The 15,261-nt window shown below is 42.2% G+C and overlaps 1 protein-coding gene across 1 annotated transcript in view; it reads left to right on the plus strand.

Annotated features, from left to right (window-relative positions):
- Positions 1–6,527: 6,527 nt before the first annotated feature.
- Positions 6,528–15,261, plus strand: part of HEPHL1 (hephaestin like 1) — an 87,462-nt gene continuing 78,728 nt past the window's right edge. The window contains exon 1 of the mRNA XM_054439347.2: positions 6,528–6,712. Coding sequence (XP_054295322.2) covers positions 6,543–6,712 — 170 coding nt within the window. The 5' untranslated portion in view covers positions 6,528–6,542. The remainder of the gene's footprint in view (positions 6,713–15,261) is intronic.

The raw sequence follows: 15,261 nt of genomic DNA on the forward strand, positions 1-15,261 counted from the left end.
TGGGGGCACCACAAGCCATGCTCATATACAACAGCAAACTTAATTGATAAATGCGTATGTGATGACTGCTCCACTATTGGGAACAGGCCCCCAAATCTGGCTATAAACTGGCCCCAAAACTGGCCATAAACAAAATCTTTGCAGCACTGTGACATGTTCATGATGGCCATGATTCCCATGCTGGAAGGTTGTGGGTTTACCGGAATGAGGGCGAGGAACACCTGGCCCACCCAGGGCAGAAAACCACTTAAAGGCATTCTTAAACCACAAACAATAGCATGAGTGATCTGTGCCTTAAGGACATGCTCCTGCTGCAGATAACTAGCCAGACCCATCCCTTTACTTACGCCCATCCCTCTATTTCCCATAAGGAATACTTTTAGTTAACCTATAATCTATAGAAACAATGCTTATCACTGGCTTGCTGTCAATAAATATGTGAGTAAAGCTCTGTTCAAGGCTCTCAGCTCTGAAAGTTATGAGACCCCTGATTTCCCACTCCACACTCTGTATTTCTGTGTGTGTGTCTTTAATTCCTCTAGCACCACTGAGTTAGCGTCTCCACGACTGAGCTGGTCTCGGCACTCCACTGACTGCCATTCTCCCATCACTCCTCTCCTCAGGTGTCTCTATTCCCTGAGACACAACAATGTCAAAATTAGGCCAATTTAATAACTCTACAAAGGCCTCTATGTGTTCAAGTGAAAGAGTCACACATCTCTTACTTTAAATCAAAAGCTAGAAATGATTAAACATAGTGAGAAAGTCATGGTGAAAGTTGAGACTGGCTGAAAGCTAGGCCTCTTGTGCCCAACAGTTAGCAAAGTTGCAAATGCAAGAAATGTTCTTGAAGGAAATTAAAAGTGCTACTTCAGTGAACACATGGATGCTAAGAAAGTGAAATAGCCTTATTGATGATATGGAGAAAGTTTTAGCGATCTGGGTAGAAGACCAAATCAGCCACAACATTCCTTTAAGCCAAAGCCCAATTCAGAGTGAGGCCCTAACTCTTTTCAATTCTTTGAAGGCTGAGAGAGATGAAGAAGTAGTAGAAGAAAAGTCTGAAGCTAGCAGAGGTTGATTCATGAGGGTTAAGGAAAGAAGCCATCTCCATAACACAGAAGTGAAGATGAGGCAGTGCGTGCTGATGGAGAAGCTGCAAGTTTTCTGGAAGGTCTAGCTAAGATAACTGATGAAGGTGACTGCACTAAACAATACTTTTTTTTTCTTTCTTTTCTTTTCTTTTTTTTTTCTTTGAGACAGGGTCTCACTCTGCCTCCCAGGCTGGGTACAGTGGCAGGATCTCAGCTTACTGCAATCTCAGCCTCCTGGGTTCAAGTGATTCTCCCAGCTCAGCCTCTAGAGTAGCTGAGATTATAGGCATGTGCCACCACGCTTGGCAAATTTTTGTAATTTTTGGTAAAGATGGGTTTCACCATGTTGGCCAGGCTGGTCTCAAACTCCTGACTTCAAGTGATCTGCCCACCTTGGCTTCCCAAAGTGCTGGGATTACAGGCATGAGCTACCACATTAGGCCAATAAATTTTCAATGTAGACCAAACATCCTTATAGTAGAAGAGGAGAAGTCGATGCCTGGCTTTAAAGCTTCAAAGGATAGGCTCACTCTTGTTTTTGTTTGTTTTGACAAGATGAGTTCTTGCCATCTTGCCCAGGCTGGTCTCAAACTCCTGCACTCAAGTGATCCTCCCACCTCAGCCTCCCAAGGTGCTGGGATTACAGGCATGAGCCATTGTGCCTGGCCCAAGGATAGGCTAACTATCCTAGCAGGTGCTAATGCAGCTGGTGACTTTAGGCTGAAGCCAGTGCTTATTTACCATTCCAAATATCTCAGGACCCTTAAGAATTATGCACAATCTACTCTGTCTATACTCCCTAGATGGAATAATAATGTCCGGACAACAGTGCATCTGTTTGCAGCATGGTTTACTGAATATTTTAAGCCCAGGGCTGAGACTTACTGCTAAGAAAAAAAAAATTCTTTCAAAATATTACTGCTCATTAACAACGCACCTAGTGACCCAAGAGCTCTGATGGAAATGTATAATGAAATGAATGTTGTTTTCATGTCTGCTAACACAACATCCATTCTGTATCTTATAGATCAAGGAGTAATTTTGAATTTCAATCTTATTACTTAAGAAATACCTTTCTTAAGGCTATAGGTGCCATAGATAGTGATTCCTCTGATGAATCTGGGCAAAGTAAATTGAAAACCTTCTGGAAAGAATTCACCATTCTAAATGCTGTTAAGAATATTTGTGATTCATGAGAGAAGGTCAAAATATCAACATTAACAGAAGTTTGGAAGAAGTTGATTCAAACCCTCATGGATGACTTTGAGAGGTTCAAGACTTCCACGGAGGAAGTAACTGCAGATGTGGTGGAAATAGCAAGTGAACTACAATTAGAAGTGGAGCCTGAAGATGTGACTGAATTGTTGCAATCTCATAATAAAATTTACATGAATAAGGTGTTGCTTCTTATGGATGAACAAAGCAAATGGTTTCTTGAAATGGAATTTACTCGTGAAGATGCTGTGAATATTGTAGAAATGACAACAAAGGATTCAGCATATTACATAAACTTAGTTGATAAAGCAGGAGCAGGGTTGGGAAAATTTATTCCAATTTTGAAAGAAGTTATTTTATTGGTAAAATACTATTAAACAGCATCATGGGTTATAGAGTAATCTTTCATGAAAGGAAACCAATTGATGTGTCAAAATATTGTTCGTATTTTAAGAAATTGCCACAGCCACCTCAACCCTCAGTGACCACCATCCTGATTAGTCAGCAGCCATCCACATTGAGGCAAGACCCTCCACAGCAAAAAGATTGACTCACTGAAGACTCAGATGATTGTTAGCATTTTTAAACAATAAGGTATTTTTAAATTAAGGTGTGTACATTTTTTAGACATAATGCAATTGCACACACACTTACTAGACTGTAATATTGTGTAAACAACTTTTTTTTTCTTTTTTAGATAGGGTCTCCCTCTGTCAGTCAGGCTGGAGTGCAGTGGCGTGATCTTGACATACTACGGCCTCAACCTCCTGGGCTCAAATGATCCCCCCACCTCAGCCTCCTGAGTAGCTGGGATTATAGGTGCACCCCACCATGCTTGGCTAATTTTTTTGTGTTTTTTATGGTGACAAGGTTTTGCCATGTTGCCCAGGCTGGTCTCAAACTTCTGGCCTCAAGTGATCCTCCCACCTTGGCCTCCCAAAGTGCTGGGATTACAGGTGTGAGCCACTGCATATGGCCTAAGCATAAGTTTTATACGCACTGGAAAACCAAAAAACCCATGTGATTCGCTTTATTTTGATATTCACTTTATCATGGTGGTCTGGAGCCACACCTGCAATATCTTCAAGGTATGCCTGTACTATAATTTCAATTAAATATGATTTAACCCAGGATTATCTTTCTCTGCTATTGATGCATGATGTCAAATTTACCTTATCTGAAACCTGGTGAATATTTTGAGGAATGGAGTGAATATTTAGAACTGGCCATCTCACATAATAAATGCTTGATAAATGGGTTTCTTGACTTTAAAAAAAAGTGTCTGACTAGTGTTCAATGGAATTGGAAGTATTTGCTAACATTATTACTTACACAGGTTACTTAATCAAATTTTAGACACTGTCAAACATATCTTGTATGTAACTGTGGGTTTTCAAAAATGAGTGTTGATATTATAATTCACAGGTTTCTTAATAAAATTTAGACACTGTCAAACACATTGGGCGTGGAACTGTGGATTTTCCGAAATGAGTGTTACAGGAACACTGCATTGTCTCATACCAGTTTATTTTCTTTAGCTCCTATGGCATTCAAATGCTCTTTGAGTAACACCTTTATTGTCCTAGGATAAGGAAGAACTTAAGAGAGCTTTCCAGAACCCTATTACATTGTTTTTAATAAATTCTTTCCCACTTTTGGCCCTCTGTAAGCAAGTTCTCTGCTACAAACAAATTAAATGCATTGACTTCATCTGCTATAGTGACTCAGATTTCTTGACTGATCTATTCTGCCGATCTAGTTTTCAAATCAGAAGTTAGGTAATGCCTTCTCCTGGGTTTTAATTATATGCATTCAGTATCTTGGGTAGGAAAGTTAACTCTTTTGTCTTTTTGAGCTGTATCACTTATACCTTTTTTTTTCTCCTGTCCAAAATGGGGGCAATATGTCCTAATAACATTTTTGATAGGCCCAAAATAGCCAGCTTCTCTGGGATGTAAGCAACAAGATATTTGGTTTGGGACATTTCCAAATTCCCCAACCTTTTTTTTTTTTTTTTTTTTTTTTTTTTGTGAAACAGAGTCTCGCTCTATCATCCAGGCTAGAGTGTAGTTGTGTGATCTTGGCTCACTGCAACCTTCACCTCCAGGGTTCAAGAGATTCTCCTGCCCCAGCCTTCCTAGTAGCTGTGACTACAGACATGCACCAACATGCCCAGGTAATTTTTGTATTTTTAGTAGAGACAGGGTTTCACCATGTTCAGCAGGCTGGTCTCGAACTCCTGACCTCAGGTGATCCACCCGCCTCAGCCTCCCACAGTGCTGGGATTACAGGCATTAGCCACTGCGCCTGGCCAGGTTCCCCACACTTTGAACTCGCTACTTCTTCTGGGGCCAACCTCAGGCCTACCACATAAGTCCTCCTTTATAGTGTCCGTTGAAGTGCCAGACTCATACAAAGCTCCCAAACTTATGTTGAAGAGGAGATTTAAGCTAAATGGAAATGTGCTATGGCAATTATTCTACCAGTGTCCTTGATACAACAAACAAATCAGTAAATCAATGTTGTTAAGAGCCTGGCTATGAAACAGGATACTCAGTATGTATTTTATTATTTATTTATTTATTTATTTTGAGAAGGAATCTCGCTCTTGTCACCAAGCCTGGAGTGCAGTGGCACAATCTTGGCTCACTGCAACCTCTACCTCCCAGGTTCAAGCGATTCTTCTGCCTCAGCCTCCCAAGTAACTGGGATTACAGGTGCCTGCCACTACGCCCAGCTAATTTTTGTGTTTTTAGTAGAGACAGGGTTTCACCATGTTGGCCAGGCTGGTCTCGAACTCGTGACCACAGGTGATCTGACTGCCTTGGCCTCCCAAAGTGCTGGGATTACAGGCCTGAGCCACCGTGCCTGGCCTTTAATTAAGATGAATGTTAATTAAGATGAATGTTAATACAAACTGTGCTATGGGACATTTATAGGGTAGCTACCATTTAAAGAAAAAGAATTCTCTTACTTGAGACTGGTGGAAGGCATGGCAGATAGGACTTTGGCAAAGAATAGTGGAAAGAAAGTCAAAGCCTGCGGGAAAATGCAAGTCTGTGGATACACAGGTTGATACAGTCTCTCTTAGAGGGCATGAATGGGCAGGCAGGACTTTAACACTTACTTAGTACCTACCCTATGCTAGGGGCTGGGATAGGCATTTTGCAGATATCATCTTTTAAAAAGTTCCGTAAGAATCCCTCAATCCTTCTTCTACAGTCTCCAGCTCAATGATGTTAAGTGATTCCTCCATGCCACTAAATTAGAAAATGGTGGGAACTCACATTCAAACCCAGGTCTGACCAACTTCAAAGGCCAGGAGGCTGTTTCTTTCATTCCATGGCTGCTCCCTCAAGAGTAACTCTGCATGGGGATAAGGGTAACTCTCTTCCAAGGTTGATCAAGGTCTCTTTCAATACCGAGATTCTGGGACGCAGATTAGAAGACACAGAAGAATGGCCCAGCCTTTTCCACCCAAAGACCTGTTACTGAATTTTGTCTCCATGTGTCTGAAGGGTACTCCCCCATCATCATTTTCATTCATCCTAAGAAAGGTGGCTCCCTGTGTGGAGGTGGTGGCCGCGAACATTTTGGCTGAACTGAGCAGTCAACCTCATTTTTGCTGGAAGGATTTGAGAGAATATGGGGGAGATGGTACACGAGCCAGTGGAGGATTAGTGGGGTTTTATGTTGTTGTGATGAACTTTATGATGTTAGTTTGTAGTTTCATGTAGCCTCATAAAACAAGCTGGATGGTGATTATGTCACTTCCTCTGCCCTCCCAACACAGAAGAGGCCTTCTTTAGTGCCTGGAGTATTTCCTCATACTCCACTCAGACCAGCTCACTTTTCAGATTTTAATGTGTTCCTGTAAGAGGTGTGGAGAAGAAAAGAAGAAGAAGGGGTGGGGGAAAGCCATCAGCCCAAGTTGTCACACTGTCATCCTGGCTGACAGATGACTGATGTCAGAGCATGGTACCGAAACACATAGTAACAGGCCTGTTGGCTTGGGCAGTACATAAATAAGCCAGTCACACATTTCTTGGATGGCTGGCAAAAGTTTCGTTGTCAAAGCAACAACCCCATCGAGCTTGCTTTGCTTACACAAGCCTCAGCCTTTGCCTCTTCCCCAAACCCAAGCTACCTGAGGAGGAGGAGCTGAGTGAGGGGGAGGGACCAATAGATTTGTCCCCTGTGCAGGCTGCCTGCCTGCTTGAGTTACATCCACAAATGCCTCGGAAGCAGCCAGCTGGCTGCATCTTTCTCCTCACATTCCTGGGTCTGTCTGGGCTGGTTGGCACAGTTACCAGAACCTACTACATTGGGATTGTGGAAGAATACTGGAACTATGTACCCCAAGGGAAGAATGTTATTACTGGGAAAAGTTTCACAGAAGACAAGTGAGTGAACTTAGGGTCCTCATTGACTCTCAGGTTTGGCCTCTTTTTGACTTTGCGTGGGGAAGGTTGTATTTCTTGGGTACTTACAATGAGGGTGAGTTGATCTAGACCAAGAGAAGGTATTTTGTTTTTTGCTTGAAGAGCACTAGTATGGATGGGTGTGTAATCTGGAAGAGATATTCATAGCTCCATGTATTTGTTGAGCCACCTATTAACAGCCTTGCCTGTGAAGAGACATATACACAACCAGGTGTTTGACAATTTTCACCAGGCACTACTAGTAACTTCTGGGGGATTCTGTTCATTTGTTTGTTTTTAAATGACAACATTTGGGATGAAGATTTGAGAAATTTCAAGAATTCCTTATTGTTAAAACACAGTGTTTTCTTAGTTTGTATTTTTGGAATGAAACATCATAATGGGAGATAAGTATGCTAAGTCACGTTTTTCAACGTTTAAAAGAGGGGAAGTCACAGGAGATTTGCCTATTTTCAGAGTTTCCTTGAGTCTACTTAGAAATAGCTCTTTCACTGGTAAAAAGTTTATTCCAGCTCCAAGTCATTCACGCTGAGGGCAATATCTTATCCCAGAACCCATAGCATAGCTAGGTGAGATGGCGCCACGGTGTTCTATGTTCCTGATTTTAATTTGGGGCAGAAAATAACCCTTGCTCCCTGCCCCCTCCAGGGCCTAGTATCTTAACTATCTAATTTGTTTCATGGATCTCCCTCTGAAGTCACCTCCTGACTTCAGAAGATGTCATGCTATTTTCAACTTTGTGGTTATTAGAACATCTTTTCAGATGTTTTGGCAACCTCTGTTGGATATTTGAATGCTTGCTTCTTTTCTGACAGGCAGAACCAGTTGCATTCCGCATCCATGTTCCATTTCCTAAAGATGAGTTTAGTTGATAAAATTCAGGAACAGCACAGGGCCTACCAACAAGTCTTTACGAGCCAGGGCCCCTTGTCTTTGAGGAAAGACCAAAGATCCAGTTGGCTTGGAAATACAGCTTCCAAGTTTTCTAACAAAACAAAGGTGGTATAGTCATGTTTTGTTTACCAAAGATGAAGCCTGTGCCAGACAAGCTGCCAAGGCAGACTTTTCCTTAAGCTTTGTACCTGGAAATATAATGTCTGTAGGGCTATTTCCAAAGGAAACTCTTGATTGCTTTCAATCGCACATCTGCTGGCCATTGGTGGTGGTGTCTTTACTGTGATGAATAGCTATGGGATTGAAAGGGTACCCAAAATGCCAGGAGCCTTCTCTACAAATAGAGCTCTGCTATTCTCAAAGAGGGCTCAGTAGGAAACGGTCAATGTGAGCAGCTACTGGGGATAAGAATGTTGAAAATGTGTACACTGAGTGTAATGAATATAGCGTTTAAGCTAAATGTGATACTTGATTGCCTTTCCATAAGATTAACACCCACAGAAATTCTGTCTTCTTCCTAAAATGCCCACATCACTATAGCTGTGTATGGGCATTTATTCTGACCCAAAAATTCTATGAGGGATTTTTCAATTCATTACTGCTTGCAGATATTATTATTCTCATTTTATGAACCAGGAACCAAGGCTCTGAGGTTAAATACTTGCCGGAGTTTATAAGTAAATAGTAGCACCAAACTCACATTGCTTTGGTTCCACAGCCCATATTTTTTTCACCACACAATCTGTTTCTTGGTAAAGGTGATCCTTCCCCAGTGAATTAAAGCAACTTTGAGGGAAGCCAGGGATCACAGTAATAAGAACTTTCTAGAAAGTCCTAATTTTTGCCAAAGGCATGTTTAGTCTCTTTTGTCACTCTTCCTAGAAGCATGTTGAAAGGGATCACTGGTGGTCAGTGACCAAACAAGTTATCTGGGTTAATTCAAAACCCCAAAGAATCATAAATACTCAAATACTGCAATGCTGTTTTCACAAAGTGGGGTGCTGGAAGAAGTTGGGGTCTCTGTTGATCATTTCAACCAGAAGATGGTGTTTTGATGAAAGTATAATAAAACATATAAAAATTGTTATGGTGAAAAATAAAATAGGCATGATGAAAACAGTTGGTTTGGCATCAGATTTGAGTGTGATGGTTTCAAAATGCATGGTCCCATATGATAGTGCATTTGTTCTTAGAAGCAGCTGGCATGCTAAGGTGTCATACCTAGAATGCCAAGGTCCCCAAACATTTCTTTCTGGTATGCAAAGGGACAGAGTTTGTGTCAGACTGACTGCTACCTCTTGGAAGGGAAATCTAGGTGAGTATGCAGTGGATATTGGCTTTTATCAGTGGTCCCATCAGGATGCTGGTTTTTATCAGTGATCCCATCAGTGCTAGTGGTTGTGGTAGGTGGCTCAGACAAGTTCTTAAAAAGGTAGGGCTGTCGTAGGTGGCTGACATTGCTTGTGGACCACAAGATACACATCCTAGGTGTATGTGAAGATGCTGTGACTGGGACATAAGTGGAGTTCAGTGTGTGTACTCTGTGTTGTGCCATTTCCCCAGGAGCAGGAAGGAGCCATCGTGGATGATGTAATCATGCCCCTCACTCAGCCTCCTGGAGGGTGAATAGGCTGCCTTTCTGAGGACAGTCTGTTGTTTTGGATATTCACACTTGGACAAATGTCTGATATTTAAAGGATCAGGAGAGCCAGGTGCTCAGAATTCCACCATGAGTGGAAAGAACCTGAAACAGAAATCCAGAGACCTAACTTCTAGTGCTCGCTCTGCCCAACTTGCTGTGTAATCTTGAACATGTCATATAATCTCTCTGAATATCATTTTCCTTAATTTGTGTAAGAAGGGAGTTGAAATGTAATCCCTAGAGTCACTTGAGAAGTGTAATGCCAAAGCATTAGAAATAATTTTGAAACTGAATGAAAAATATCTTACCTGACTTGCCAGTTCTAGAAAGATTTTTGCAATGGTGAAAGAAAGGAGAGAGATGATTTGCAAATGTTCAGTCCTAGAAATTAGAGTTGGAGAAGTCCTAGGACTGATTGTGGACACGTGACAACTTTTGAAGTAGTCTGTATTTTTCTTTCTCCATTTTTTCCCCTGTCTTTTAAGAATTATCTCCAATTCCTCACTTCATACGTGAAGCTTTCCTCCATGACCCTGGCTTGTACTGATCTGTTTCCTTTCTAACCACTCATGGAGCTTGGGGTCTTTATCATGAACTTGGACACTGCATTTTCTTCCCTCTGCATTGCCCTCTAATTGCTTGATGTACATTAGTCATGTCTGCAACTGCAGTAAAACACCATGATGATAGATAAGAAGTTTTGGCATATATTTAATAATCCCCTTTCCCTACGGGGAACTTTGTCATTGACAATATCCCATGGAGGATCCAGTACAGGGCAGGCATTCAAAATCGTTGAAGTAAAAGCTAATCACCTTATCAATTGAGTTGTTCTGGTTGTTTTATCTTTGAATAAGGGGAATGGGCAAAAATCTGGTGAACAAGATGGTGGGTGCCAAAGTTTCAGTAATGTGAAAACATTTGGAAACCAAAGTTAGGCACATCCTTATGCACAAGGATGAGATCAGAAATGAATTGAAATCATTTTGCTGAGACTCTATAGCCCTCAGATGGTGCAATTTAACTTTTCTGCTTGGTACCTATGCTTGATTATAGGGTTCAAAAATATAATTGAGTCTATAATCACTAATGTTTCCTAGAAAGTATAGGATTTAGGAGTTAGATTCTATTTAGAAATACTTTCTCCAGATAAATATACTTCTTCTCCTCCTTGGAGTAAATGGGGACACTGGGCTCCCTTGAGTTGCCTGGGGATGGTGTCAGTATTTTGATCTATTTATACCAGTCCTGCTCAGGATCATAAAGTCCTTAATTAAGTTGTGTGTTTGGTGGTAAAGCCTGATCTTTAATGGAAGTAGGGTGGGGTCATCTTATTTAAAGCCACAGCTCTCACCATAGACCTCATTAGGCCATCAACACACATAAAGCCTTTTTCTTTCCAGTGAAATGCAGGGTTTTCATGGATGCTAACTCATGGGTGGAACTGCGCTTGAACATAAGTGAGGCTAGCCACTGCTCAAACCCCATTTTTGTAGAGTCTGTTAGTTGACCCAGCCACATCACTGCATCAGCCCAATGTACGGCAAGGGGCTTTGAGTATTCTAAGAAACAGGCCCTAGGATGGGTGTGAGAGAGAACTCACACATCTATCTGAAAGAAGGACCAACTGAGGGGAAGCAGGGAGGAGACAGAGGTTTTTGTGAGCTTTGAAATAAAGAAAAGAATATCATCTGGTTAGTGCATGGTCTAAACAAATGGTAACTTTCAAATTTCAACTTCTGTCTTATCAGCACCAAAAATATTTTGTTTGGACTGATGCCATATGAATCTCTTGGAGCTGCTGTTATACCCTATATCAGTAAGTGATTGTTTCTGGCTGCCACTAGAGACTGGAGTATAATGTCTTTAACAAATTAGGATTTTGTATTCATTTGTAGAAGAATCCGGAAGTGGGCAGTCCAAGGCTGGTGGGATAGATGGTATAACAGGATCTCAGGGGCTTTCTGTATTTCTGATCCATCATCCTTAGCCTATGTGCTTTAAACCCTTTGTGGTTTCCCTCCTCAAGCACATTCATGGTCACAAGATTGCTGCTGGATCTCCAGCCATCGTGTCTATATTCCAGGAAGAAAGAGAGAAAGGCAAAAGGTAGAAGCAGAACGATTTTTGCTGCATCAGCCTTTTAAAGGGTTCTCATTGAAACCCTACCCAACCAATTTTACTTACATCTCATTGGATACTCATAGCCACAAAGAGGACTTGAAAAAATATAACCTTTCAGCTGTGTGCTTTTCTGCCTGAATAAAGATAGAATTTGCCTCTGACACTAAGAAAGAAGGGGAGCATGAATATTGCAAGGCAGCTGGCAGTCCCTGCTACCCTCCCCTACCTCAGTTCTCTCCTGTTTTCCATGATTCACAGGCATCCTCTTAGTCCCCATCTTGTTTTTCCCACCTCCATATGATGGTCCCCCAAAGCCTGGTTAGCAGGACCTGAAAGATAACTCATTGACAGTATAATAAGTTAGCTAAGTGTCGCTGAGTATTTACTATGCTCCAGGCATTGCTTTAAAAGGTTAGCACACCATGAAGTGGGGTGACCAATCTTCTGTCCCTGGGAGGGAGATCAGGGGGCATCGGGAGGATTTCCCCAGCCAAGTGTATCCCAGCCTTGGTCTGAGGGAGATGCCAATGCAGTCCAGTTTGCTGGTAAAGTATGGGGCTCTGGCATCAACTGTCATGTTTAGAATTCTTGCCCCACTTTATGGGTGAGTAATTCAATCTCTCTTTGCCTCAGTTTTCTCATCAGTAAAATAGGGATAGTGATAGTACTTGCTTTGAGGGTGTATTAGTTTCCTGTGGCTGCTGTAACAAATTACCACAAACTAGGTGGCTTCAAACAGCAGCAATTTATTCTTCCCCAGTTTTGGAGGCCAGATGTCTGAACTGAATGTGTTGGCAGGGCCACACTGCCTCTGGAGGTTCTAAGGGAGGGGCCATTCCTTGACTCTTCCAGGTTCTGGTATCTGCCAGCATACCTTGGCTGTGGCTGCATCACTCTTATCTCTGCCTCCATTTTCATATCGTCTTCTTCTCTGTGTGTGTCTAGCCTATCTTTGCCTCTTACTTATAAGGACACTTTTGATGGCGTTTAGGGCCCACCCAGCTAATCCAGGATGATCTCCCCATCTCAAGATCCTTAACTTAATCACATCTGCAAAGACCCATTTTTCCAATAAGTTTCTGCAGATGAGGACTGCGAAGTTATCTTTGGAACTTAGGATCTGCACATACTCAGACACAGTGCCTGCCTCTTGAGAGCACTTGATCAGCTCTCATGGTAGCTCTGCTGTCTCACGGGGCTCTTTGGAGAGCAGGAGCCCTGGGGGAAAGACCTTGGCTGATCACATTTTCCTCTTTTCTAACAAAGCTTTACGCTTTACCAGAAATAATCATAACTGTCATTGATTCAGCACCACTCTCCCAGTTGCTGTGTGTGGGGCTCCACACCTCTTCTCATTGAATCCTTATGATAGCTCTACCATGGTCACCAGTTTACAGCAGAGGAAACTGGTTCAGAGAGGTTAAGTCTCATCCCCATTTCACAACCAGCACGTGAGAGAGTTGGGATTCAAGCTCATTTTCATTCCCCCTCATCATGTCATTTGTTTTGAACACACCTTGTATATGAAGGGCTTCTGTGGAAATGAAGAGTGAAAAGGAAGGACCCAAGACATAGGTGGTGCCAGGGGACCCAGAGTGAAAGAATAATGCGTATAGAAGCACATCATCCAGATGGTATTAAAAATTATTAATCTAATAGGGAGGGTGCAGCTTCACCAAATTGAATGTGCAATCTCTGTCTCCACCCTTCCTTTTGCCAAGTGACACTTGTCTCAATTTCATCTTTTTTTCTCCTTGGTGAAGAACGTTCCTTCTCAAGCTCAAACAATATTTCTTGTCCTTATTGTGACTCTTATGATCTCACATGTTGGCTCTGACCACACCTCTCTGCTAACGTTATTTTGCAGTTTAACTTCATCCTATATTTCCCTGCCCTCTCCACAGACATGTGGGCTCTGGACAGTAGAGTTGGCAGTTAACATTGTAAAACTGTGTGTTTATTGTCAAATGCATGTTTTGTTTCCCAACTAGATGGTAAAACTCTTGCATGCAGGGACTGAGATTAATACATCTTGGCCCCAGCTTCTAGTTTTATGTCCCAGACATAGTAGATGATCAGCAATTGCTCCAAGGAAGCTATCAGAAAACATCCCTCTAAAAGATGCAGAGGTCATGGGATTGCTGGTGTGGTTTACACCCCTGCAGGCTACGAACTCCTGAGAATCTAACCTGGAAGTCCAACTCTGTACTGTGTAGGGGATTCCCAAGGGCAGGTTTGTTTTGATAATGATTAATCTCCTCTGCTTTTGGAAGATATCTCCCTCCACAGGATTGGCCTCAGGCACTGGCAATGTAATGTTCCAAGTCCCCGTCTTGTCTTTAAGGCGGTTGCTAATGTTAACCTTCCTGGCCTCACTGAATTCCTTTGCAGCAGGAAGTAGACACCTCCTTAGCTTGAGTCAAGGTGTTAGAATGCAGATTGAAAATCTTGAGGGATAGTGATTGCTCAGCCCCTCGCCATGGCTACGCGATAAACAACAGACGGCTCACCAATGCGACATTCTAACAAATATACTCCATTTAAATTGGAGGCTGCTTCATGGGGATGGCTCCCTTGAAGTTACTTCCTTACTTTGTTTCTTGGGCAAATTTGCATTTTATAGAACTCAAATGAGCTGGAGTTTCTGTTCTACTATTACAAATGCATAATATGTTCTCAATGGGTGGTTTGCTGTGTAGACACTAAAACAAAGTACTTTCTCTTTCTCTTATTTCTATCCCTTCCTACTTCTTTTTTTACTTTCAAGGTTTTTTTCCTATTTGTTAAAAAAGTATAGGATCTCACTATATTGCCCAGGCTGGTCTTAAACTCCTAGCCTCAAGTGATCCTCCCACCTTGGCCTCCCAAAGTGCTGGGATTAGGTGTGAGCCACCACACCCAGCCTCAACAAATTTTTATCAAATAGTTACTATAGTTTTTGTTTTGTGTTAAGTATCTTCCTAGGGCACCTTCATGGGTCAACCCTGTCCTGCTCTTGATGTGGAGTCAGTGCAGGGGAAGAAGTCCTGGGACAAGGAGGAAGCTATGGGTTCTCTTCACTGTCTGAGCAGGAGGCTCCTCCCGCAGCAGAGGAAGAAAGGGTCTTGCAATAATAATTAAATGCCCCCACCCAGAGGTGACACATGGCATTTCCACTCACAGCAAATTTGCCGGAACACTATGGCCCATCTAACTTGCAAAAGCAGAATCATTGTGGTATTCTTCGGTTAGGAGGAAAGAAAAATTAGAATACGTAAGCTCTAAAAAGTTCTACTACAGTAATCATTTTGTGATCTTAGGAAAAAATACAGATGCCATGGTCTTGCCAGTAGAAAGTCTGATTCCATTGCCCTGAAGTGGGGCCTGAGAATAAAAATTTGGCAAATGTTCCAAATGATTCTGATGCAAGTGGTACATGGATGGACATTTGGGAACCACTGCTTTAGAAAACCCAATCCCCCGTTGGGGTGACTATTGGCTGTATAGGTGATAAGACTGATATGTGTCCAGGAATATGAAAAACAGTCAATGTATAACTCAGTGCCAAAATATGAAGCATATATAAGTGCTCCAGTCCCTACAGGGACTCAGCAAACACTTCACTGCCCCTCCTGATACTTATTTTGCCTCTTATTTGGTGCCTTTGCCAGACAACTCATGGTAAGACCTGGTCTTGTGGAGGTGATGGAGAAAGGTCTTGGGCAGAGGTGGGGTCAGCACCTCTTAGTAGATTAAAAGCAGCAGTACATATGTGAAGATGTGAGCATGTGTGCTCCACAAGCATTTGCATGTGGGTATACTTTTGTGTCTTCATGTGTGCGGTGGGAGAACAGGGTGGAGAAGTAGAGTC

The sequence above is a fragment of the Pongo pygmaeus genome, chromosome 9 (assembly GCF_028885625.2).
Source record: "Pongo pygmaeus isolate AG05252 chromosome 9, NHGRI_mPonPyg2-v2.0_pri, whole genome shotgun sequence".
NCBI classification, from domain to species: Eukaryota; Metazoa; Chordata; class Mammalia; order Primates; family Hominidae; genus Pongo; species Pongo pygmaeus.